We start from the raw sequence: 25,683 nt of genomic DNA on the forward strand, positions 1-25,683 counted from the left end.
TGGCCATGACATTGTATGGGCGGAGCTAACGTAATGATGTAACAGCGAGGCATAAGAAAGCAGTGTTTACGCCATGATGTGGACAAACGAGACTTTGTATCATGGGTGTGCAGAAACTGTGTGATGCTAATAGTATACCGTAACCACAAAGCAGCAAACATAGCCATCTATGACCATTAAATAATAAATGCAGTAACAGTTACCCCGGACACCAGAAAATAAACGCAATAGGCAACATGTCAGTATAAAATAAATGCAATGCGGGCAAACATGTCAGTACAAAATAAACGCAATGCGGGCAACATGTCAGTACAAAATAAACGCACTGCGGGCAAACATTTCACCAGAAAAGAAACGCACTGCGGCCAAACATTTCACCAGAAAAGAAACGCACTGCGGCCAAACATTTCACCAGAAAAGAAACGCACTGCGGGCAAACATTTCACCAGAAAAGAAACGCACTGCGGCCAAACATTTCACCAGAAAAGAAACGCAATGCGGGCAAACATTTCGCCAGAAAAGAAACGCACTGCGGGCAAACATTTCGCCAGAAAAGAAACAATGCGGGCAAACATTTCACCTGGAAAAGAAACAATGCGGGCAAACATTTCACCTGGAAAAGAAACAATGCGGGCAAACATTTCACCAGAAAAGAAACAATGCGGGCAAACATTTCACCTGGAAAAGAAACAATGCGGGCAAACATTTCACCTGGAAAAGAAACAATGCGGGCAAACATTTCACCTGGAAAAGAAACAATGCGGGCAAACATTTCACCTGGAAAAGAAACAATGCGGGCAAACATTTCACCTGGAAAAGAAACAATGCGGGCAAACATTTCACCTGGAAAAGAAACAATGCGGGCAAACATTTCACCTGGAAAAGAAAGCATTTACTCACCTGGCAGAAGTCTCCGGCCTCTGGCGCGCTGCTCCGTCCCGGGACCGTCTTCCTCCTCCTGCTCTTCTCTCCCGCGCTGACAGGGCTACGGCAAGATGGCGCCCGAAGCCCTGTACTAGTGACACAAATAGGTCTCCAGTACAGGGCTTCGGCAGCCATCTTGCCGTAGCCCTGCTCGCCTGCCGGTGTCGGAAACAGACACCGGAAGACGAGGCTGGAGCGGGGCTGCGGGCAATGAACTGGCACGGCGTCTATAGACGCCGCTGCCAGTTCATTGAGGAGAGAGTGGCCAGAGTCCCGAGGCCGGGACGTCCCGCTGCTGAAAGCGGGACGTTTCCCGGGACCTCATTAAGCCTGGGACAGCGGACCCCGAATCCGGGACGTGTCCCGGGCAATCCGGGACGTCTGGTCACTCTAGCTCTGACTGAAGTCAGACTGGATTAGCTGCATGCTTGTTTCAGGTGTGTCATTCAGCCACTTCTGCAGCCATAGAGAGCAACAAGGCTGCCAGGCAACTGGTATTGTTTAAAAGAAAAATCCATACCCCTCTCAGTTTAGGTTCCCTTTAAACAGCGGGGGGCGGGGCAGACTGCGACAGGAATCCAGTTGTTAGCCAATTCAATGCAGGCAGAAGACAGGGAGGGAGGGGAGCAGTAGCAGCAGGGCAGAGCAGGGCGGCGGTGGGCCGAGGACGGAACACTGATGTCACATACTCCCGCAGCTGGGACGTCCTGCATCTAAAAGTGGGACTTTTCCTGGGACCCAAGCCAGCCTGGGACAGGGGACCCCGAATCTGGGACCCGTCCCAGGTAATCTGGGACGTATGGTCACTCTACCTCAGAGTCAATCAATCACATTTTTTTTGTAGAGAAATATATACATTTAGATAGAAAAAGGGACAAAGTCCTGAAAGATGGACAAACGAGGAAGAAAGAGGGACAGGGCTCCCAAAGAGGGACTGTCCCTCCAAAAGAGAGAGATAATTGGAAGCTATGTGATATAATAGTAATACATTGGTAATGATAACACAGATATGTCCTCCCAGCCCTGTGATTTATAAAGACTATAAAGATAGGTGGGGAAAAAAGCAGTCTCCACAGCCCCACTGTCTGGCTTTGAAAGCAGTTCCCACATGCCGTGAGCTACAACAAAATGGCGCCCGGGCAGCAGACAACTGTAGAGGCATGACGTCACCCTGCGACTCTGAATGGAAGGACCCCTGAAAGTGCAATCAGGCGCTACCGGCAGTCCGGGGGCCTTCCTGGCTGTGCACATGTTGCATGTGAGAGGTGCTGGCAGTGCAGAGGGAGGTATGTCACTGGGAACTATTTTATTCCTATTTATTATGTGCCAGGGAGAGATCACAGCTGTATGGAGGATCATTAACCCTGCTAGAGAATATATTATTATATTAAGTGTGTATGCAGCTGGAGAGATCTGGATGAGAGCTGCTGCTGTTAGTGTGACTGTATGGGTTGCCAATGGGAGATCATCAGTGTATATGAGATGTTATGTTATATAGGATTAGTCATAGTAGTATATTATAATAGGTAGGATAAGCATATATTTCATATGTACATGCAGAAAGCCAGAGGGCTCCCCATCACTGCAGACAGTGACCCTACTTACAAACGACCCCAGGTATAAATGTGTCAGAGATACAAACATAGCTGTCTTCATCTACATAGGTTTTGTTGTTAAACATTACAGTATTGTATAAATCAGAGCTTTGGGGTTGGAGCAATTTTGGGTGCCTAGAGTTGGAGTCGGCGGTTTTATAAACTGAGGAGTCGGATGCTTTTTGCACTGACTTCATAGCCCTGATATAAACTACTGTAAGTAGTAAAAAAATTTGAAATATAGCATATGCTGTTAGTAATGGCATAAACAGTTTGCCAGTGAACAGTTCACTACGTAGCTACTTACAGGCGGGCGAGCTGCGGCAGTAGTGCACTGGCCTGGCGGCATGCGTCCTCGATCACCCGGCTGGGAGCGCGCTGTGCATGCGCAGAGCTTTCCTGGCTGCTGGTGTGCAATCAAGCATGCTCACCCACCTGAAAGTAGCTAGATGGTGAACTCTTTGCTGGAGAACAGTTTGTGCCATTGCTATATGCTGTATGTGCAACTCCAGAGTTGTCTGAATATAAATTATTTATCTGTGTTTTACGCCTGACTCAACTTACAAACAAATTCAACCTGCATACAATCTCCTGGAACTGAATTAGTTTGGGAGCTAGTCTAGTTTAGGGGACGTGTCAGGAAGCCTCATAGGGAAATTTTGCTAACCTAATTGGGTGGACGACACCCTCTCGAACGCTTAGGTTTCGGATAGGTTGTAGTAAACTCAGCTCACACTTTTTGGCCAATCACAACGCTTCTTGCTGTAGAGGGTGCATTGATTGGGTAACTTTTACCTATGAGGTTTTCTGCTGGGTCCCCTAAACTAGACTAGCACCAAACAGGTTCCATTGCATGACATTGCATGCAAGTTGAATTTGTTTGTAAACTAGACTAGCGCCCCTGTGTGTACGTAGGGGACTGCCTGTACTAGACTGCGCTGAAGTCCATTAGTTTACAGGCAACCGCTGTTCACACGTGACACATATCCAGGTTTGGCCATAGGGATGAGCATTCCAATTCTGAACGGTGTTCCCAATGCTTCGGATGAGAACCCACAACTTTACATATGTGGGTATTAGATTAACAAACCCTTGTCGCTGCGTCTGGCCGCCGCGCTCCACATCACATTCCAGCTCTCCGATATTTCCTCTTTCACATCCGGAAGGAGCGAGTATCGCAGAGCTGGAACACTACATAGCAGCCAGAAGTGGCTCAGCGTTCAGTTTGTTCGCTGTATGTCCACAACCCACAAACCCAACTTGCATTATTTTTTTTTTCCTAGCTATTGCAATGGTATGGAAAACTAATTGAATTTCAGCAGTGGCGATCCAGTTCTGCTAGTGCCAAAGATATGATTGGCATTATATAAATAAAGCATTCTAAACGAGTCAATAATAGTGGTGATCTGAAATCGGTGCATTAATCTGCATGGACTCACTCTCAATCTCACACTCACTCTCAATCTCACACTCACTCTCAATCTCACACTCACTCTCAATCTCACACTCACTCTCAATCTCACACTCACTCTCAATCTCACACTCACTCTCAATCTCACACTCACTCTCAATCTCACACTCACTCTCAATCTCACACTCACTCTCAATCTCACACTCGCTCTCAATCTCACACTCACACTCTCTATCTCACACTCACACTCTCTATCTCACACTCACACTCTCTATCTCACACTCACACTCTCTATCTCACACTCACACTCTCTATCTCACACTCACACTCTCTATCTCACACTCACACTCTCTATCTCACACTCACACTCTCTATCTCACACTCACACTCTCTATCTCACACTCACACTCTCTATCTCACACTCTCTCACACTCACACTCTCTCACACTCACACTCTCTCACACTCACACTCACACTCTCTCACACTCTCTCACTCTCACACTCTCTCACACTCTCTCACACTCACACTCTCTCACACTCACACTCTCTCACACTCTCTCACACTCTCTCACACTCTCTCACACTCTCTCACACTCTCTCACACTCTCTCACACTCTCTCACACTCTCTCACACTCTCTCACACTCTCTCACACTCTCTCACACTCTCTCACACTCTCTCACACTCTCTCACACTCTCTCACACTCTCTCACACTCTCTCACACTCACACTCTCTCACACTCACACTCTCTCACACTCTCACACTCTCACACTCACACACTCTCACACTCTCACACTCTCACACTCTCACACTCTCACACTCTCACACTCTCACACTCTCACACTCTCACACTTACACACTCTCACACTTACACACTCTCACACTCACTCTCACACACTCACTCACACTCACTCTCACACACTCACTCACACTCACTCTCACACACTCACTCACACTCACTCTCACACACTCACTCACTCTCACACACTCACTCACTCTCACTCACTCACACACTCACTCACTCACTCACTCACTCACTCACACACACTCACACTCACTCACACTCACTCACACTCACTCACTCACACTCACTCACACTCACTCACTCACTCTCACTCACACTCACTCACACACACTCACTCACTCACACTCACTCACACTCACTCACTCTCACTCACTCACTCTCACTCACTCACACTCACTCACACTCACTTACTCACACTCACTCACTCTCACTCACTCACTCTCACTCACTCACACTCACTCACTCACACTCACTCACTCACTCACACTCACTCACTCACACTCACTCACTCACTCACTCACTCACTCACTCACTCACTCACACTCACTCACACTCACTCACTCTCACTCACTCTCACTCACACTCACTCACACACACTCACTCACTCACTCACACTCACTCACACTCACTCACACTCACTCACTCACACTCACTCACACTCACACACTCACTCACTCACTCACACTCACTCACACTCACTCACTCACTCACTCACACTCACTCACTCACTCACACTCACTCACTCACTCACACTCACTCACTCACACTCTCTCACACACTCTACAGACAGCTGTAACTTAGCTGTCCATTTATTATGTTGACACGTTTGTGTATGTGTACCAGGGCTGTGGAGTCCGAGTTGAAGAGTAGGAGCGATTTTGAGTACCTGGAGTTGGTTTCATAAACTGAGGAGTCAGCGTTTTAGTTGAATGATGTTTGGGTACTATTCTGTTATCCGGGCGCAACTGAGCTAAGTAATGTACCGATTCGATATCGATGTATCAAAAGTGAGTTAATTTAGTTAAATTAAACCAGCAGCAATGTAACAGATGAAGCGGCCGGCTTCGGCTCTGCCTCCTCTCCTCCCCCTGCCTCTCTCCTATAGAACACTGGCAGCCAGAGGACATGCGTGTCCCCCCAGAGTCGTTCGTCGCAAGAAACAAGCAGAGCGGGGAGGCTGCAGACATTGCTTCTGCCAACACCCGCTCTGCAAGAACGAACAGCAGGGTTCCCTGCCGCGACGAACGACTCTGGGGGGACTCGCATGTCCCCGCCGGCTGCCCGGTATTGTATAGGAGATAGGCAGGGGGAGGAGAGAGAGCCGAAGCCGGCGGCTACATCTGTTACATTGCCGCCGGCTTAATTTAACTAAATTAACTCTCTTTTGATACATTTGGCCGCAGCGAGACGGCCAGTAAAAACATGAATCGGTACATTCCGGCTAACGGAATAGTACCGATTTTTGTACTAACTCCCCAGCTCTGGTGTGTACGCTGCCATGCTTAGGCATGTGCAGTGCAGGGTTGTCTCCCAGGATGCAGTCTCTTTTCTGACGCAGCATGATGTAGTGGCAGGCATGTCATCATTATGTTGCTGCAGATCTAATCTGCCGTTGTGTTATTAGCTGCTGACGCGACATCTGTCTTCCCCAGAGTAATTCAGCCACCATGCAGAGGAAGAAGATTGATAACCGCATCCGGGTGCTGATCGAGAATGGAGTGGCGGAAAAGCACAGAAGTTTCTTTGTGATTGTTGGAGATCAGGGGAAAGATCAGGTGATGCGCTGCTTACTTGTGCAAGTAAAACAGTTATTCCACGGGCTTCGTAAAGAGAGTGTCCCTGCCTGCTGGTCTTCAGTGGACTGAGCTACATAGTCACCTTAAAGGGAATCTGAAGTGAGAGGTATATGTAGGCTGCCATATTTAAAATCCTGTTGATCTTTTTGGTAGCAGTAATGTCTGAAACACACCTGAAACAAGCACGCAACTAATTCCGTCACACTTAAAGGAATCATCAACTAAAAAATGAAAAATCAGCTTTACTCACCTGGGGCTTTCTCCAGCCCCTTGCAACCAACTGACTCACGCTGACAGCTCCGCTCTCTCCGCTGCCGTCCCAGGCTCCTCGCATGGTGCCGGGGATGACCTCGAGGTAGTCCTTACTGCGCCTGTGCAGTATGCTGCGGACAACGTGGCCATGAATTACAGCGGCACTTCGCGCAGGTGCAGTAAGCACAGTGCGGGGAGCCCGGGACGGCGGCGGGGAGCGGTCAGTGTGGGACAGTCAGCTGCAAGAGCTGGAGAAAGCCCCAGGTGAGTAAAGCTGATTTTTCATTTTTTAGCTGATTATTCCTTTAAGTCAGAGCACCTGATCTGCTGCATGCTTGTTCAGGGGCTATAGCTAAATGTATCGGAGGCAGAAGATCAGCAGGGCTGCCAGGCAATCTGCATTGTTTCAAAATAAAATATCAGCTTCCATATCCCTGTCACTTCAGATGTGTGTTAACATGGTTCTAACTCAAATTGTAGTTAGATTGCTTTGGTCAGCACTTTAGGAACAGTTGTACAGACATGCTGTTTGGCTTCTCCCAAAGACCACCCCCAGCTGCGCCCATAAGACCACCCCCAGCTGCGCCCATAAGACCACCCCCAGCTGCGCCCATAAGACCACTCCCAGCTGGGCAGTGGGTAAAACAGTAAGACCCAAAGTAGAAAGAACAATAGATTCTGGACCACATTAACCTGAACTTCCAGCATTGCATTATAAATCATTTGTCTACATGAACAGGGGGACTTTGTAGTTAACAAGTAGAAGACCTCATGTATCCTAGTGGGGCAGAGATTGTCCTTAAAGGGAACCTGAAGCAAGTAAAATTATTTCAAATAAACACATGACGTAGCTGCAAATGAATATTACATACTTACCTCACTGTCAGTTCCTCTCAGAAGCTCCCCATTTTCTTCTTACAGTGATCCCTTCCAGTTCTGACAATATTTTGTCAGAACTGAAATATACCAGTTGCTGTCAGTTATATATCAGCAGCTGTCAGTTACAACTGAATGTGCAAGGTAATGTTCATGTTTCCCTATGGCTCAAGTGGACGATATTACAGTATAACAGTGTGCTGACCAGGAAGCTGTTATGGAGTAATGGACATTTGTAAAATGGAGGACGGAGAGTTCCATTGATCCCAGTGGACAAATGGGACACAGGAGAGGAGAAAGAGATTGAGGAGTAGAGTACACGGGAGGTAAGTATGACTTGTGTATGGTTATTTTGACTTTTTATTTTCAGTTCAGGTTCTCTTTAAGTAGTGATGTTCAGTGAGATGCAAATAATTTTGAGTTGATGCAGCATTGTACAAATGTAGGCAGCTTGAACATGAACCAATCAAATCCTGCTGATGTAAAATTTGATTGGTCCTTTTTCAAGCTGCCTACATTTGCATACAATATTTGCATAATTATTCATCAACTCGAAATGATTTGCATCTCATTCACCGTCCCTAATCTTAACCAGCTGAGCGGTCTGGACGAGCTCAGCTCGTCCAACACCGCCAGCGGCTGCCGCTCAGGCCCTGCTGGGCCGATTTTAACGAAATAAAAAGCAGCACACGCAGCCGGCACTTTGCCAGCCGCGTGTGCTGCCTGATCGCCGCCGCTCTGCGGCGATTCGCCGCGAGCAGCGGCGAAAGAGGGCCCCCCTAGCCGCCTGAGCCCAGCGTAGCCGGAACAAAAAGTTCCGGCCAGCGCTAAGGGCTGGATCGGAGGCGGCTGACGTCAGGACGTCGGCTGACGTCGATGACGTCACTCCGCTCGTCGCTATGGCGACGATATAAGCGAAACAAGGAAGGCCGCTCATTGCGGCCTTCCTTGTTTATTCTGGGCGTCGGAGGCGATCGGAAGATCGCCTCCGGAGCGCCCTCTAGTGGGCTTTCATGCAGCCAACTTTCAGTTGGCTGCATGAAATAGTTTTTTTTTTATTTAAAAAAAACCCTCCCGCAGCCACCCTGGCGATTTAATCAGAACGCCAGGGTGGTTAAAGGGAACCAGAGACGAAGCACCCTCATGTATTTTACCATATATATCAGTGGGAACATTAGAGAAAACACCTACCCTGCTCTCTGTTTCATCCTTCACTGCTCAGCCTGCTTCTTATCAGCCCAGATAAAATCCCCGACTGAGCATTCACTCTGGCTTTGCTTAGGATGCCTCGTCTCTGGTTCACTTTGATTCAATGATTTTAACACTGGAAAAAAAAAACAGTGATTTCAAGGAATGCGGTTTTGTGCCCTGCACTCCCAAAATGCTGCAATTGTTATTTAGTAATCGCAATTAAATTGCAAATTGCACTTAATCTTGTGAGATCACTGCCATAGGCTTACGTTGGCAACGTGCTTTTGGCATCATCAAAGATTCTTGGAAAGTACAAGTTGGGGCCCACTAGAAATCTGGAAGTGCTTTTTAAAGTCATTTTTAGCAGTGTTCTCCAGGAAAGCTTACTGTACAGTACATACAGTACAATTACTGCCATTTCCTCTTGGGGGGGGGGGGGGGGGGGGCTCTGGATAGTGAAGTTGCTTTGTATGAGTGACTGTAAATCGATTTTGCTGTGATCCTATACTTTGTATTAAAGTGCATCTGAACTCAGAAGTTTTTCTCCGCTCTAAAAGATAGGCAGCAGCCATAATAACATTTTAAGGAAAACATTTTTGTTACAACTGATACAGATCCGACAATAAATCTGCAGTGTGTCTACTTCCTGCTTTCATGGAAGCAGACATAGGGCTAACATGATGTGTCTACCAGTTAGCTCTCTGCCGTGGCAGTCAGTTGACACAGCCGAGGGATCAAATTACAACTTGTGATTAGTCATATTGTAAAATCTCTAAATACATACAGGGTGCATTTCTCTGTTTTCCTTCTGTCCTGTGCAAGAGTTCAGGTCCACTTTAAAGCTCAATCCCTCCAGAAATGCCGCAGGCAAGATGATTGCAATTTTAGGAAATCGCTGTTGCACCTGTGAAATTGCCCCATTTTCCAACCAGGGTCTAGCACTTCCTGTTCTGGCCAGCTGGGGTCTGCCATTTCCTGTAGTTCTGGCCAGCTGGGGTCTGCCATTTCCTGTTCTGGCCAGTTGGGGTCTGCCATTTCCTGTTCTGGCCAGCTGGGGTCTGCCATTTCCTGTTCTGGCCAGCTGGGGTCTACCACTTCCTGTTCTGGCCAGCTGGGGTCTACCACTTCCTGTTCTGGCCAGCTGGGGTCTGCCATTTCCTGTAGTACTGGCCAGCTGGGGTCTGCCATTTCCTGTAGTACTGGCCAGCTGGGGTCTGCCATTTCCTGTAGTACTGGCCAGCTGGGGTCTGCCATTTCCTGTAGTACTGGCCAGCTGGGGTCTGCCATTTCCTGTAGTACTGGCCAGCTGGGGTCTGCCATTTCCTGTAGTACTGGCCAGCTGGGGTCTGCCATTTCCTGTAGTACTGGCCAGCTGGGGTCTGCCATTTCCTGTAGTACTGGCCAGCTGGGGTCTGCCATTTCCTGTTGTGGATAAAATCCAAAAAATGTAAGTATCGTTCCCCCAGGCTTCCTAGCACATTGGCAGCACCAGCCGGCCACATCTCACATTGGCCGGCCAGATCCCGGAGTTGTCAGACTTCAGTATCTGGCTGTAGCAGTGATCGCCCTGATGGTGTATAGCATGTGACCGTAGGATAGTGATGTATCGGTGGTCTCCCCGCAGGTGGTCATTCTACATCACATGCTGTCTAAAGCTGCCGTGAGAGCTCGTCCCTCTGTGCTCTGGTGCTACAAGAAGGAGCTGGGATTCAGCAGGTAAGACACGGCACACTTTGCCTCTATCACACTCAAAGTAACATTTGTAAATCGTTTTTCTCCCATTGGACTTAAAGGAGTCATCAGCCAATCTTTCATGCCCCCCCCCCCCCCCCCCCCCCCGATCTCCTTAATGGGGGCTTCCTCCAGCCCCTTGCAGCTGACATGTCCCACGCTGCATCTTTGCTCTCAGCTGCCCGCCCGGGGTCCCCAACAGTGTCTCGCCAGGCCGTCCTCTACTGCTTCTGCAGGAGCACCGCTGTCAATCAAATCCAGGTTGTCCGGACTGTACTGCACAGGTGCAGCATGGGACATGTCAGCTGCAATGAGGTAAAATGTGAATAAAACCTACCAGGATTTCTAAAAGTCATTACCTCATTAAAGGAACTCCGAGCTCAAGTTAAAAAGGAAAATGGTATTCACCCGGGGTTTTCTGCAGCCCAGTGCTGGTCCGGAGGTCCCACGACGGCGTCCTGGCTCCTCTCCTAGGCCCGGCTCTGGAATGGCTCCCCGGCGGCAGCCCAGCGACGCTGGGCCGAGTGTCGGCCTCCTTCTTCCGCGTATGACGCAGCTGACGTCACCACGCCGGCCGTCTCGCGTCATCACGGCGGCCGGCGTGAAAGTACTGCGCAAGTGCGATTAAAGCGCGCATGCGCCGTACTGCCACGCCGGCAGCTGGGCTGCAGAAAGCCCTGGGTAAGTACTATTTTCCTTTTTAACTTGAGCTCAGAGTCCCTTTAACCTGCTGAGCGGTCTGGACGAGCTCAGCTCGTCCAGTACCGCCGGAGCCTGCCGCTCAGGCCCTGCTGGGCCGATTTGGCTCAAATAAAAAGCAGCACACGCAGCCGGCACTTTGCCAGCCGCGTGTGCTGCCTGATCGCCGCCGCTCTGCTGCGATCTGCCGCGAGCAGCGGCGAAAGAGGGTCCCCCCAGCCGCCTGAGCCCAGCGTAGCCGGAACAAAAAGTTCCGGCCAGCGCTAAGGGCTGGATCGGAGGCGGCTGACGTCAGGACGTCGATGACGTCACTCCGCTCGTCGCTATGGCGACGATGTAAGCAAAACAAGGAAGGCTGCTCATTGCGGCCTTCCTTGTTTATTCTGGGCGCCGGAGGCGATCGGAAGAACGCCTCCGGAGCGCCCTCTAGTGGGCTTTCATGCAGCCAACTTTCAGTTGGCTGCATGAAATAGTTTTTTTTTTATTAAAAAAAAACCCTCCCGCAGCCTCCCTGGCGATCTTAATAGAACGCCAGGCAGGTTAAGGGTAAATTACCTCACATGAGGTAATTTGTTTGATAACCTACCAGAATTGAGGCCAATATCTTTTGGTCGTGACACTACAAGGAGGTGGTAAAATTGGCCAACAAATATTGGATGTGTATACACACCCTAATGTGGAGAAAGTGTATCTGATTTTTTTTTTGTACACGAAATATGGAATATCACCATTACCCGGCAATAATAGCGACTCTGTTAGCGGAGTTGTTGGAAACTCCTCCTGACCTCTTGTCTCTGTGTGCATCTTCCCCCTCCTCCATATGCCTCCTGTCCCCTTTTGTACATGCGCTTTCTCAATTTTTTTTTCATTTTTAATAAATTTGCCAACACCTCAATTCAATTTTATTTTTCTGCTGTCATTGAGGGGTGTTGTGTGTAGAATTCTGAGGTAAAAAAATAATTTAATCCACTTTGGAATAAGTCTGTAACACAATGGCTATCATTCGTAAAAGTGAGTGCGGTAACAAAAATCCATGTGGGAGAATACCGCTTTCGGTATTTTAGACTTCTGGGTGGTCATTCATAAAAATGTTGCCAGCTGCGATACAAGTGCGGTGATTTCCCAAAAAAGGCGGTCGGTAGTCTGGCAGAGAACATGCCCGAGTCCCTCCGTGCGCTGCTCTCACTGCTGCTGCTTGGGAGGTCTGTCTCCATTCACTTACATGTAATCAGCACGCTTATCGCTACTTCCAAGGGAGCGGTATTCCCTGTCCACATACCGCTTGCGTTAATCTTTATGAATTGACATTTTGTTACATTTTTTTAAGATGATCACCGCACAAGGCGGTAATTTATCGCTCTGCTCGGGAATGTCGGCTTTTAATGCGGAAAGAGCCTTTATGAATACACATTTTGCTAAGTGCTCGGTAAAGTCAGCTGCTTTCAGCATTTCCGCATGCGGGAACGCTTTGTGAATGATAGCCAAAATGTGGAAATAGTGATGCACTGTGAATACTTTCTGGAGTGTGTTAACACTTCCGCTCCCAGGCCCCTTCAGATATTGATGCGTATATATTGCTCTCTTGTAGTCACCGGAAGAAGAAAATGAGAAAACTGCAGAAAAGGATAAAGAGCGGTACGCTGAACATCGCGGAGGACGACCCTTTCGAGCTGTTTGTGGCAGCCACTAACATCCGCTATTGTTACTATAACGAGACGCACAAAATCCTGGGGAACACGTTCGGCATGTGCGTCCTGCAGGTACGTCTGACTCTCTCTGTGCTCTCCTGAGTACCGGGCACTTGCAGGAGGGAGGCGGGGCATGTGCGTCCTGCAGGTACGTCTGGCTCTCGCTACAATCTCCCGAGTACCTGGCACTCGCAGGATGGGGGCGGGGCATGTGCGTCCTGCAGGTACGTCTGACTCTCTCTGCGCTCTCCTGAGTACCTGGCACTCGCAGGATGGGGGCGGGGCATGTGCGTCCTGCAGGTACGTCTGACTCTCTCTGCGCCCTCCTGAGTATCCGGCACTCGCAGGATGGGGGCGGGGCATGTGCGTCCTGCAGGTACGTCTGGCTCTCGCTACAATCTCCCGAGTACCTGGCACTCGCAGGATGGGGTGGGGCATGTGTGTCCTGCAGGTACATCTGACTCTCTCTGCGCCCTCCTGAGTACCCGGTACTCGCAGGATGGGGGCGGGGCATATGCGTCCTGCAGGTACTTCTGACTCTCGTAATGCTTTCCTGAGTACCGGGCACCAGCAAGATTGGGGGGGAAGGGCATATCCATCCTGCAGGTAGGTCTCACTCTTTCTACGCTCTCCCTAGTACCCAGCACTAGCCTTTCTCCTCCTTCTTTAGCTATAAAGCTCCACCACCTCTCCCTCCCCATGTGCCCAAGGGAGGGAGGCATAGCTGTTTAAAGTGAACCCCAGGTGCGAATAATATGGAGGCTGCCATATTTATTTCCTATTAAACAATACCAATCACCTGGCAGTCCTGCTGATCTATTTGGCTGCAGTAGTGTCTGAATCACACCAGAGACGAGCATGCTTCTAATCTTGTCAGATCTGACAATGTCAAACGCCTGATCTGCTGCATGCTTGTTCAGGGGCTATATGCTACACACTGGATACACACGGTACAATTTTCAATCAGATCGACACATCTGTCAGATAATTTCCGATTGATAACACAATCGATTTTGGGCAGTTGCAAAATTGATCGCATTATCGATCAGGAACAATTTTTCTACACACGATGTTTTGTACCGAAAACTATACCTTGTGTATTAGATTGTACCTTGTGTATTATTAGAGGCAGAGGATCAGCAGGGCTGCCAGGGAACTGGTATTGCTTAAATGGAAATAAATATGGCAGCCTCCATGTACCTCTCGTCTCTGGTTCACTTTAATGTAAGAGTGACCAATTTTATTTTGTATTTATTTAAATTGGAAATAGAATTGGTAACACTCCTCAGGTTTTTATTTCCCTCTGTGTTCCTGTTCGGGGCGTATGTGTTAACTTGGTTGTTTGGATTTTACAGAAATGCTCATGTTTGCCATCATCTTTTCTTTTCAGGATTTCGAGGCGCTGACCCCTAACCTTCTGGCTCGCACGATAGAGACGGTGGAAGGCGGCGGGATTGTGGTGCTGCTTCTGCGTACAATGAGCTCGCTCAAACAGCTCTACACCATGACCATGGTATGTTACAAGCATGGCAGCGCGTGGCGTCACTGCCATGTACACTACATCACTGAGGCCCCTCCTCCCCAGCCAGAAGCTGCCATGCAAAGTACATTAGTGACTCCTCCCCCAGCCAGGAGCTGTCATGCACAGTACATCAGTGATTTCTCCCCCCAGCCGGGGACTGCCATGCACAGTACATCAGTGAGGCCCCTCCTCCCCAGCCAGCCGCTGCCATGCACAGTACATGAGTGACTCCTTCCCCAGCCAGGCACTGCCATGCACCGTACATGAGTGACTCCTCCCCCAGCCAGCCGCTGCCATGCACAGTACATGAGTGACTCCTCCCCCAGCCAGAAGCTGCCATGCACAATATATCAGTGACTCCTCTCCCAACCAGGAGCTGCCATGCACAGTACATCAGTGACTCCTCCCCCAGCCAGGAGCTGCCATGCACAGTACATCAGTGACTCCTCCCCCAGCCAGGCACTGCCATGCACAGTACATCAGTGACTCCTCCCCCAGCCAGGCACTGCCATGCACAGTACATCAGTGAGCATAATATGTCTCCCATAACTCATCACTGAGGAATATGCAAATCATACTTTGTTGTCCCTGATAGCTAAACACTCCCAGAACCGCTGGAATGCAATGATGTGTCAGCTTGTTAATTTGTACAGAGCCAGAATAATCCAACATGCATACAGACTGTTTCAGATTGGTTGATCCTCATCAGTGCATGGCATGGATTATTATGGTTCTGTACAATTAACAAGCTGACACACCATTGCATTCCAGCGGTTCTGGAGGTGTGGTTAGCCTACAGGGACAGCAAAGGGATGATTTGCTTGTCTGAATTATTACAAATACCTTATGTTATAAGAAAGCAAATACAGCTTCAGTCACATACTGGCCTGCTCCCTCCCATCCACAACGACCTGCATCTGCTCGCACCTCGCATATCTCCCTCTTATGCACGATTGCAAGACTTTACTAGGGCTGCCTCCACTCACTGGAACTCGCCCTCACCAGCATTCAGAGTCGCCCCCACCTTCAATACCTTCAAACAAGCCCTCAAGACTCACCTATTCATGCTTACCTACCTTTCTGCATCAGTACCATAATGCATTCTGCTGGGCACCCTCTCAGCAGACGCACCTACTGTCTCTACCCCTATCCTAGATGATTGTAAGCCTCTGGCAGGGCCCTCCCCCCAGTGTTTCCAGCTTGATTATGCAATCTTAGGCGTTACTAAGCAGTTGTGATTTAGCTCTTGTTAATGAAATGCTCTGGGTGTGATCCCACTTGTTGGATGAGATTTTATAAAAATTCCAGACAGCATTGCATTAGCAAGAGCTTTTCAAATCCCTAGCGCTTAGAAAAGGCTTATAATGGGTTCGAGCCCTTACTGTCTGACACCCCTCTAGCAGACTAGAAAAGACACTGGACATGAGCATGATCTTGTTTTGTTGTGAGCTCCTTGTGTGTCCTGCATGTTGGTGCTTTATAAATACAATAAATAATAATAATAAGATGCTGTTTGATAATTTTCGGCCGCACTCAGTATATTCCTGGCTCCGCCTCTCTTGCAGGACGTCCACTCTCGCTACAGGACGGAGGCCCATCAGGATGTGGTTGGCCGCTTCAATGAAAGGTGGGTTTTACTCTTTTTAATATGATTCTATTATTCTATGCACTCATTTAACTATTTACTTTATATTCTCCCTCATAATGTTCCTGCATTTATGTCTCATGTCTCCCTCCCCGAAGAAAAATTGCTTAACTCAGCAACAATGTGATTGGGTTTATACTGAACTCTCACACAAACAACCAGGGGTACAAGATCAGGGTGGTGTTTTTGATTAAATGCCAGACTAAATCGAGGACTTTTCAGTTTTAATTTAAACCCCTTAAGGGTTGGAGCTGTCTTAATTGGGTGTGGCAAGGCGTTCCAAAGGTTAGGGGCAGCATGACAGAATGCTCTGGCTCCAAAGGATCTAAGCTGGACTATGGGTGGTAAAGTTATAAGATCTTGTTGATCTGAGGTTGTCAAAGGTGTGACGCAGATGCAACCACTCTGTCAGGAATCCAGGGCCTAGGTTGTGTACACTTGAAAATTTCCAGGCTTGGAACATGATTAGAGGGAGAGTTAGGTTAATAACTAAGTACATTGGACAAGGGCTTTTATAGTGCCATTAACCAGTTCCTGAAATTTAGGCAGTTATATCTACGCCCCGCAGGACTTTATCCGAAGTCCAGGGCCGTAGATATTAGTCTCTGCCCTTTCTATGCATGCCATGTGCACGTGACCCGAGGTTACTGCTGAGATTGGTGAACGAGACCATATGTTCCCAAAGCCAATCTGTAGTGCCTAAATCATGAATGATCATTCAATGAGAGCAGGAAGAAAAAAGTTTTGTTTCATTTAGTTGTTCTGCTTAAAATTCTTTTAGCTTTCTAGTGGCCAAATGTAATGTAACAGGAATAAGAAGCCATTATCCTTTTTGTCCCCTAACCTGACTCCATAGTTACCAAAATAAATTACTTGTAAAAAACAAAACAAAAAAAAAAAGATACAAAATGAATTTATAAGAGAATACTTAAAATGTTACGTTATGGATGTTATAAACTGTTATAAATCACCTTTTGCTCCGGCACCAGCAACTCATCAGCAAGAGTTGCACACACGACTCATCACAGCAAGCAGGAGATAGACTTCCTCAGGCTTCTTCAAAGTTTGATGGAGTTTAACCCATTGAAGCTCCAGGACTTTAAAATAAGTCTCTGCACTCTATCCCCTACAAAATCCTAGATAACACTGTTTTGTTATCTCTGAACTGATAAAAATGCTATACAGCTGTAACAGAATGAAAGAAAAGCACTCTCCTTCCCCTAGGGAATTCAATGGCAAGCCTAATGAATTAACAAGTGGAAGCTATTAGGTAGTGTATACAATGTGTTACTAATACATTGTCAAAACAAAAGAACTGTTTTAATAAACAGGAGATATAGACAAATAAAATGTGAGTGTTTAATGTACAATAGGACTGTTTACATTAAAGCTATAATGTATGAAAGTGAATAAACTATCTATTTTTTTCACTTTTTCCCTATTTTCATTTTAAAATGCATAGAAAATAAGGTACCTACTGAAAACAACTATCAGCCACAAAAAGCCTAATTTGTCCTGAACAAAACAATATATAGATCATTTAGTGGTGATAGTTATTGATAAAGTTATTGCCAAAGTAATCAGAACTGAGCTGAATTGTGAAAATGACCAGGGACGCGAAGTGGTTAAGTACACAACTATACAGATACAGTTCCTCATATCCTAGCCAAGCAAAGTTCCATGTTGCGTTACAGCGGCGTGATTACCTTCCTTCTGAGGGCAATCAGGTCTCCTTATATCTATCCTACGTTACATCTTCTAGACTACCGATGTACAGCATACATTATATCAGATTACATAAAGAAGGAAATTATTAGGTGTTCCAGTCAGCAGATAGAAGAGCATGAAAGTAGGAATCAGAGTGAGCTCCGTCAGCCCACCCGGCTCTTTAATACCGACTAGGAAAGAGTTAAATGTGACCTCATCTTAGCCATCCCCCAGACCCGACTATTGGCTTAGTCCCCTCGTGGTGTCATAATACACACCTACTCGATTAATATTTAATGACCACTTTTCACTTACTTACAGGAATGTGATATTTTGTAAACATGGCCTATGTTGATTGTTCTCGAAGTCCATTTGTCTGGGGCAGTGTAGGCCTGTGGCCTTCCTTCAGGAACAGGTTCTCAGTATCTGCTTTTTATTCATCTGCTTCAAGCAGACACTGAGATGCTTCTGCCTGCATCACAAGAAACTCTATTTATTTTAAAGGTATAATCTGCGGACAAGCCTTTTACATAAACTCAGTCCAAATAACTGAGGCCTACTTAAATTATAACAATGGACTTAGCTTTTTGTATGTGTATTCGTGAGAGTATATTGTTATATTTGCAAATAAGGGCTTGTAATTTTTGATTACAGTACAATAAGAAAAGCAAAATCACAACGGAAAAAATACACCTTTATTTCCCAATAAAATATCACCATATGTTGTACTAGGGACACAATTTAAACATAATTACCAGGACAAATAGGCAAATAAAATGTGTGGGTTTTATCTCAAGTCACAAGTTTTATTTTAAAACTATAATGGCTGAAAACTGAGAAATAATGCATTTTATTTATTTATTTTTCTTCTTAGTCCCTTTAAAATGCATATAAAATTAAAGGATTATTTGCAAAATGTACCACCCAAAGAAAACCCAATTTGTGGTGAAAAGCAATGTACAGTATAAATAAATTAGGTGCGATAAGGAGTAATAAAGTTATTGGCGAATGGGAGGAATGCTAAAATGTAAAAATTGCTCTGCTCCATAAGGGGAGTTGTTATTGCATTTGGTTCTGGTTTCTTTTTTACATGTAGTTTATTTTGGTGCTAGTGATGTCCCCTGCAATCTCTCTCCAGGTTTATATTATCTCTGTCCTCCTGCAAGACTTGCATGGTGATCGATGACCAGCTCAACATCCTGCCCATCTCCAGCCATATTGCCAACATTAAACCCATCCCGCCAAAGACACAAGTAAGTTTCCTGCTAGCGTTCCGAGGTCCCGCCTCCCCGTGCGGACACATGGTTTGTAGTGTAAAGCAGGGATGCTGGGAATTGTAGTTTTGGCATTTGTACCCCCTATGTTTTGGTGTCACCTGGTTACTCCTGCTTGACCTGCCCACTAGCTGCTCCCAGAGTAAAGAGGAGGTTGGGAAACACATTGCTTCTTAGGTGCTGTGGTGTCGCATTGATCGTTTCTAATAAAGTTGTTGTTTTCAGGATACCGCCCTGACCGCAGAGGAGCAGGAGCTGCAGGAGGTGAAGCTGAGCCTGCAGGACACACAGCCGGTCGGAGTCCTGGTTGAGAACTGTAAAACGCTGGATCAGGTATGATTGAATTCCCAGCTTATTGCTGCTGATTGCTGGGCTTGCGGGTTATGGGCGTGGCTGTTAATGGTGTGGTGTGAAATGCATGCTGGGAAGGACATTATTCTCATCTCTTGCTGTGATGAAGGTTTTTGCTCATTTATCCCCTTAGCAGCCTATTTTAGTGGCTTGCAAGTGCTCCAGGCCAATTTATTCTAGAACAGAACATTTTTGTATTTGTTGCATTTCCCTGTTTCTAATAAGTACTGCTGTAATGTGTATTTATGGCCACTTGTCACTAGGGGGCAGTGTGAGACAATAACAGAGGACTTCTGCTTTCAGTTTCTATATTTTCTGCTAGCAGAGAGACATCAAAGCATTCCAAGAATTTACAGCACGAGTTCTGCTGACGGAGGTCAAAAGCAGGGGACTTATAGAGAACCCGAGGTGGCATTGTATTACGTAAGTGGGGCACAGAGGCTGGTTGGGCACACTAACACCAGCCTCTGTTGCCCCATCGTGTGTCTCAAAGACCCCCCTGCTCGCCGCTATACCCCCGCAGTGCTGGCGACACGCAGCGCGTCGCCAGCACAATGTTTACTCTAGCGCTGTCTGTCAGCGCCGCTCCCACGCCTCCTCCGCATCGCCGCTCCCCGCCCTCGTCCCTTCCCTCCCGCTGATTGGAGGGAAGGGACGAGGGCGGGTAGCGGCGATGCGGAGGAGGCGTGGGAGCGGCGCTGACAGACAGCGCTAGAGTAAACATTGTGCTGGCGACGCGCTGCGTGTCGCCAGCACTGCGGGGGTATAGCGGCGAGCAGGGGGGTCTTTGAGACACACGATGGGGCAACAGAGGCTGGTGTTAGTGTGCCCAACCAGCCTCTGTGCCCCACTAACGTAATACAATGCCACCTCGGGTTCTCTTTAACTCAAATGAGATAATTCTATTGAACTCTATTGAAGCTACTAATGTGTCAAAGGGGGGAGTTGGATAAAACCTCATATTAATTATAAAAAAAATAAGAACTTACTTATCTATCCTGTTGTTTTTAGTGATCACTGTCAGATTTAGCAGTAATGTGATGTGGAAATAAAATAAAAATAATTCTGCTGGTTTCCATCTTTACTGTTTCTCTGTGATGCCAAAAGTGACATCACTCCTGCCTTTTTTTTTTCTTTAACCTAGCTCAGTGTTTTTCCCTCCCTACTGCCACAGCATCACCTAGGCAACAGGCTTAAATCACTGCGTAAACTCTTCAAAGGGTTAGGGGGGATGCAAGTACATTCTTCTGGTCATAGTGTCCATATCTTATGAAGCTTTTTGTTATTTTTATGCTGATATAAGCTTGTTACTGTGACTAAGAAAAATACTTCTCACAATCCCGCTGACACTGCACAATTCTTGCAGTTTGGTAAAGGCACCCAGACTAGGTACAAAATAAAACATTTAAAGAGGAACTCCAGTGAAAATAATGTAGTAAAAAAGTGCTTCATTTTTTACCATAATTATGTATAAATGATTTAGTCAGTGTTTGCTCATTGTAAAATCTTTCCTCTCCCCGATTTACATTCTGACATTTATTACATGGTGACATTGTTACTGTGGGCAGGTGATGTAGCTGCTCCTAGCTGTTTTGGCTGTTAGAGACAGCTGTAAACAGCCAATTCCTGTCTGTGAACCTTGTTACATTGTGGCAGTTTGCCCAGAGTACCGCGGTACTCAGAGCTTCTTGTGGGAGGGGTTTCAGCACAAAATCAGTCATACAGCGCCCCCTGATGGTCTGTTTGTGAAAAGCATTATATTTCTCATGTAAAAGGGGGTATCCGCTACTGATTGGGATAAAGTTCAATTCTAGATTGGAGTTTCTCTTTAAAGGATATCTAGGGATTTTTGGGGTACTAACTATTTATTTTACTATGTGTACGCATTATGGGCTGCCATACACACACCAGATTCTCAGCATAGGCGGTCCTGACTGGCTGTCTAGGCCGAGAACCATCTACATGGTAATAATCCTTCATGCGCTTCAGTTGTTCTGAATTCTGCAGCATATTGTCCATTTGTGGAGCAGCTTTGTGATTATGAAAGGATATCCTCAGTATCCGGTAGGTCTGTGACCTGGACTTGAACCCAGCACAGTTTCTCATGGGTGGGAGTGTGATGACTCCTCCCAGAACCTGTGATGTGTGCAGTGGCACAGTTCCTCGTGGGCAGGGACTGTGATGACCCCTCCCAGAACCTGTGAAGTGTGTAGTGTTATCTCTGTCTGTACTAATGTATTTGTGGTTCACAACTTGCCATGGTGCCCATATAACTCTCCCTCCCCTCCCCCAGACAAAGGCCGTTCTGAAGTTCATAGAAGCCATATCCGAGAAGACCCTGCGGAGCACGGTGGCGCTAACTGCAGCTCGAGGTCGCGGTAAATCGGCCGCTCTAGGACTGGCCATAGCCGGAGCCGTGGCGTTTGGGTATGACGTCTTTATCTTGCCAAAAATGCTTTAGTAAAAAACCCTTTCCTGTTCTTAATTTTTGTTTAAATGACAAAGGCGTGTGCATCTGTGAGATGGGGGACCCCACATGGTCTGTTTTGTTGAAATGTGTATACAGAACTCGGAACTTGAAATGCCTTACAGTGTACCGCAGCTAAATGTAATTTTATCAAGTTTTTAAAAAACATTTTTCCTATGAAATTTAAATTTAAAATCCATTTTCTTAAAAACAAAAAGGTCCTAAATAAAAAATAATTCTGAAAGAATTCAACTGTTCCGATCCTCCCTAGACCTCAGAATTATACAATATCCGTACATACCACGGTCTCTGGGCCGTAAGATAAATGGAAAGCATCGATGAACCAGTTAAGCTGTTCCATCCGCTGCTGAAATCCATATGGTAATCGGCTGCAGATGAACTTATTTAACCTCTAGGCTATTGCCTGCAGTACATTTCACCTGTGTTTACTTAAAGTGTAACTGTCGGGCATAAAATCAAAAATCAATTCTTTATTTTGACCTGGTAAACAAGTAATGAGGATGCTAACCAGGCAATCCGAAAGGTAAAATCACTATTACTTTTCTTGTTGATAAATGATCGTTTCCCAGTTTACCTGACTCTTATTTGGTACGTTGCCGCACAAAGGAAGTTGCAGGGCATGCTGGGTTGTCCTTTTTTGCTTCTCTACTTCCCCTCAGACATAACTAATGCAGCCTGATTGACTGAAGCCTCTTTCCCTCCTTTTTCCCCTCCCACACCTCTGTTCCTCTTTGATTGGCCAATATTTCTCATGCTGAGACAATGCACTTTCTATAGTGGATGGTGGGCAATGTATACACAGTCAGGCAGAGGAGAGTAAGGGAGGAAATGACATCAGGATTGCATTAAAAATAGCCACAGTTAAAATGGGAAATGCTAAGAAGGATTTTCTTATTTTGTACTGTAGAAAAATCACTAAAATCAAAATGTGGACAGTGCAATACATATGTAAGTAGAGCAAGTATTTATCTACTTATATATGTGTGTTTTTTTCTGAGATAGTATGGCTGACAGCTCCTCTTTAACCACTTAAGCCTATCTGGACGAACATTTTCTTCCAGATAGGCTGTGCACACTCCCGAGGGCCACGCGCGTTCCCGCTCGTTTGCGCAGCGATCAATGAATGGGATTATAGATCCCATTCACTGATCAATGTCCCCTGCAGAAAAACCAACAGCCTCTTATCAGAGACTGCAGTTTTTCTAAGTGAAAAAAAGTTTCCCATCTTCATTCTTCTTCCTGAGAGCGCGAGATCGATCGCTCCCAGGACTTTTTTACTGTGGCCATCTTGTGGCAAAATAGTAAAACTACACCCACATCCATGTCTTATAAAAGAAATACATGATTTTACATGTAAAATCCCCTGTTTACCTCCCATACCAAACATTTCCCAAATACATTTTTCAATTACAAAAAATTACAATTAAAAAAAAACCCACATAAATAGTTAAAGGTCTGAACTTTTTAAATATGCATGTCAAAGGAGTATATTAACCACCTTACCGGTCTAATTCTCCCCGGCAAGGAGGCAGCGCGGCACTTTTTTTTTTAAATTTATTTTTTTTCCAAATCCTGTAGCGAGCCGAGGGCTCGCTATATGATAGCCGCTGAGCGGCGGCATCCCCCCCACCCACTCCGATCGCCTTCGGCGATCTGAGTAAGCAGGAAATCCCGTTCAGACATGGCGACCGGGCGGGATGACGTCACCGACGTCACAGGGAATCCCGATCCGCCCATCAGCGCTGCCTGGCACTGATTGGCCAGTCTGCGCAGGGGGCGGGGGGGCGGATCGGCGGGTAGTGGCGGATCGGCGACGAGCGGCGGCGATCGAATGTTACAAGCAGCTAGCAAAGTGCTAGCTGCATGTAACAAAAAGACCACACTTACCTTCGGTAAGGTCTTTTCCAGTAGTCCAGGGGACAGCACCCCTCCTCTGAGACTTGTCTCCCCTCCCAATTCTGGACAGGAAGCTATTAAACAAACAAATTTGCATAATGGACAGCAGTACATGTATAAATACAAGCCACTTACAATGATCCTCAGTAATAACAAAGATGACCCGGACTCACCATACGATGCTTGCAAAATTTCTTCTTAATAGTTTCCCACATAGGGTGGGAAGTAGGGGTGCTGTCCCCTGGACTACTGGAAAAGACCTTACCGAAGGTAAGTGTGGTCTTTCCCAGAGCGTCCCTGGGACAGCACCCCTCCTCTGAGACGATAAACAAGATTCTCATTAGGGTGGGACTACTGCCTGTAGAACTTTTCTACCAAAGGCTAGATCACCACTTGATAATAAATTTAGTCTGTAATGTTTTACAAATGTGTTCTGGCTGGACCAGGTAGCCGCTCTACAAATCTGCTCGATGGAAGCTCCAGCCCTCTCTGCCCATGAGGTTGCGACACTTCTTGTAGAATGAGCTTTGACAGATGTTGGAAGGACCTTACCCTGTGATTGATATGCCATTAGAATAGCCTGTCTTATCCATCTAGCAATAGTTGGCTTTGATGCACGGAGCCCCCTATTCTTTCCAGCAAACAGGATGAACAAAGCATCTGTCTTCCTCCATGATTTAGACCTCTCCAAGTATTGAAGTAGACACCTTCTGACATCCAGACAATGAAGCTGTTTCTCTTTTTCATTAGACTGTTTCTCACAAAATGAAGGAAGAAATATCTCCTGAGTTCTGTGAAAAGTTGAGACTACTTTTGGAAGGAAGGCAATATCTGGCCTCAAAGTAACCTTGTCTTCTGAAATAATACAGTAGGGAGGTTTAATTGACAAAGCCTGTAACTCTCCTACCCTTCTTGCCGAAGTAATTGCAAGAAGAAATGCCATCTTCAAGGATAACAATTTTTCCGAAACTTGGTCAATTGGTTCAAAGGGAGGACCACACATAGCCTGTAAGACTATGTTTAAATCCCAAGACGGGGTTCTCGGAACCAACACTGGACGTAACCTCTTAATTGCCTGAAAAAAACGAAGAATGAACTCCTCCTGGGCTAACCTTCTTTGTAGGAAAACACTGATTGCCGCTGTCTGAACTTTTAATGTACTAATACTCAGTCCTTTTTCAAACCCTGCCTGCAGGAATTCTAAAACTGATGTTGATGAATGAACATTCATAGATCTCTCCAAACACCAGCTATTATAGACTCGCCAGGCCTTCTGATAAATTACTCTTGTCACTTTCTTTCGACTTTGAATCAAGGTTTCCGAAAGACCATCTGAAAACCCCTTAGACTTCAAAATGTTCCACTCAGGTTCCATGCAGAGAGACGCATCTGCTGAAGATTTGGATGAAAAACTGGCCCCTGCTGCAATAGATCCGGACGTTGAGGTAAAAGCAACGGAGGACTGATCGATAACCTCTGTAATAGACTGAACCACGGTCTTTTCGGCCAAAATGGAACTATCAGAATTAATCGAGCCTTGTCTCGACAAATCTTGCTGAGAACCTTCGGGATCTGGGATAGAGGGGGAAAAGCATACATTAGTCTGATGCTCCAATCTATCGAAAAGGCATCTATCGCCCATGGCCTGTCCTGGGGCCATAGGGAACAAAAGAGTTGACACCTTGCGTTGCTCCTCCTTGCAAATAGATCCACTTCTGGATGTGTCCATGTCATGCAGATCTCCTGGAAAACCTCCGAATTCAGGGTCCACTCGTCCTGCTTTAGAGCCGATCTGCTTAGGTAATCCGCAAGATAATTGTTTACACCCCTCA

General features: G+C 46.6%; 1 protein-coding gene across 1 annotated transcript in view; it reads left to right on the forward strand.

Moving 5' to 3' along the window:
• The first annotated feature begins 2,127 nt into the window (after positions 1-2,127).
• The window catches only part of NAT10 (N-acetyltransferase 10), a 66,626-nt gene continuing 43,070 nt past the window's right edge, over positions 2,128-25,683 (forward strand). Inside the window, exons 1-9 of the mRNA XM_068259691.1 lie at positions 2,128-2,210; positions 6,388-6,510; positions 10,475-10,566; positions 12,869-13,040; positions 14,359-14,481; positions 16,056-16,117; positions 18,981-19,095; positions 19,342-19,449; positions 21,761-21,894. Of these exons, the coding sequence (XP_068115792.1) occupies positions 6,403-6,510; positions 10,475-10,566; positions 12,869-13,040; positions 14,359-14,481; positions 16,056-16,117; positions 18,981-19,095; positions 19,342-19,449; positions 21,761-21,894 (914 nt within the window). The 5' untranslated portion in view covers positions 2,128-2,210; positions 6,388-6,402. The remainder of the gene's footprint in view (positions 2,211-6,387; positions 6,511-10,474; positions 10,567-12,868; positions 13,041-14,358; positions 14,482-16,055; positions 16,118-18,980; positions 19,096-19,341; positions 19,450-21,760; positions 21,895-25,683) is intronic.

This window comes from Hyperolius riggenbachi, chromosome 11 (genome assembly GCF_040937935.1).
Source record: "Hyperolius riggenbachi isolate aHypRig1 chromosome 11, aHypRig1.pri, whole genome shotgun sequence".
Lineage (NCBI taxonomy): Eukaryota > Metazoa > Chordata > Amphibia > Anura > Hyperoliidae > Hyperolius > Hyperolius riggenbachi.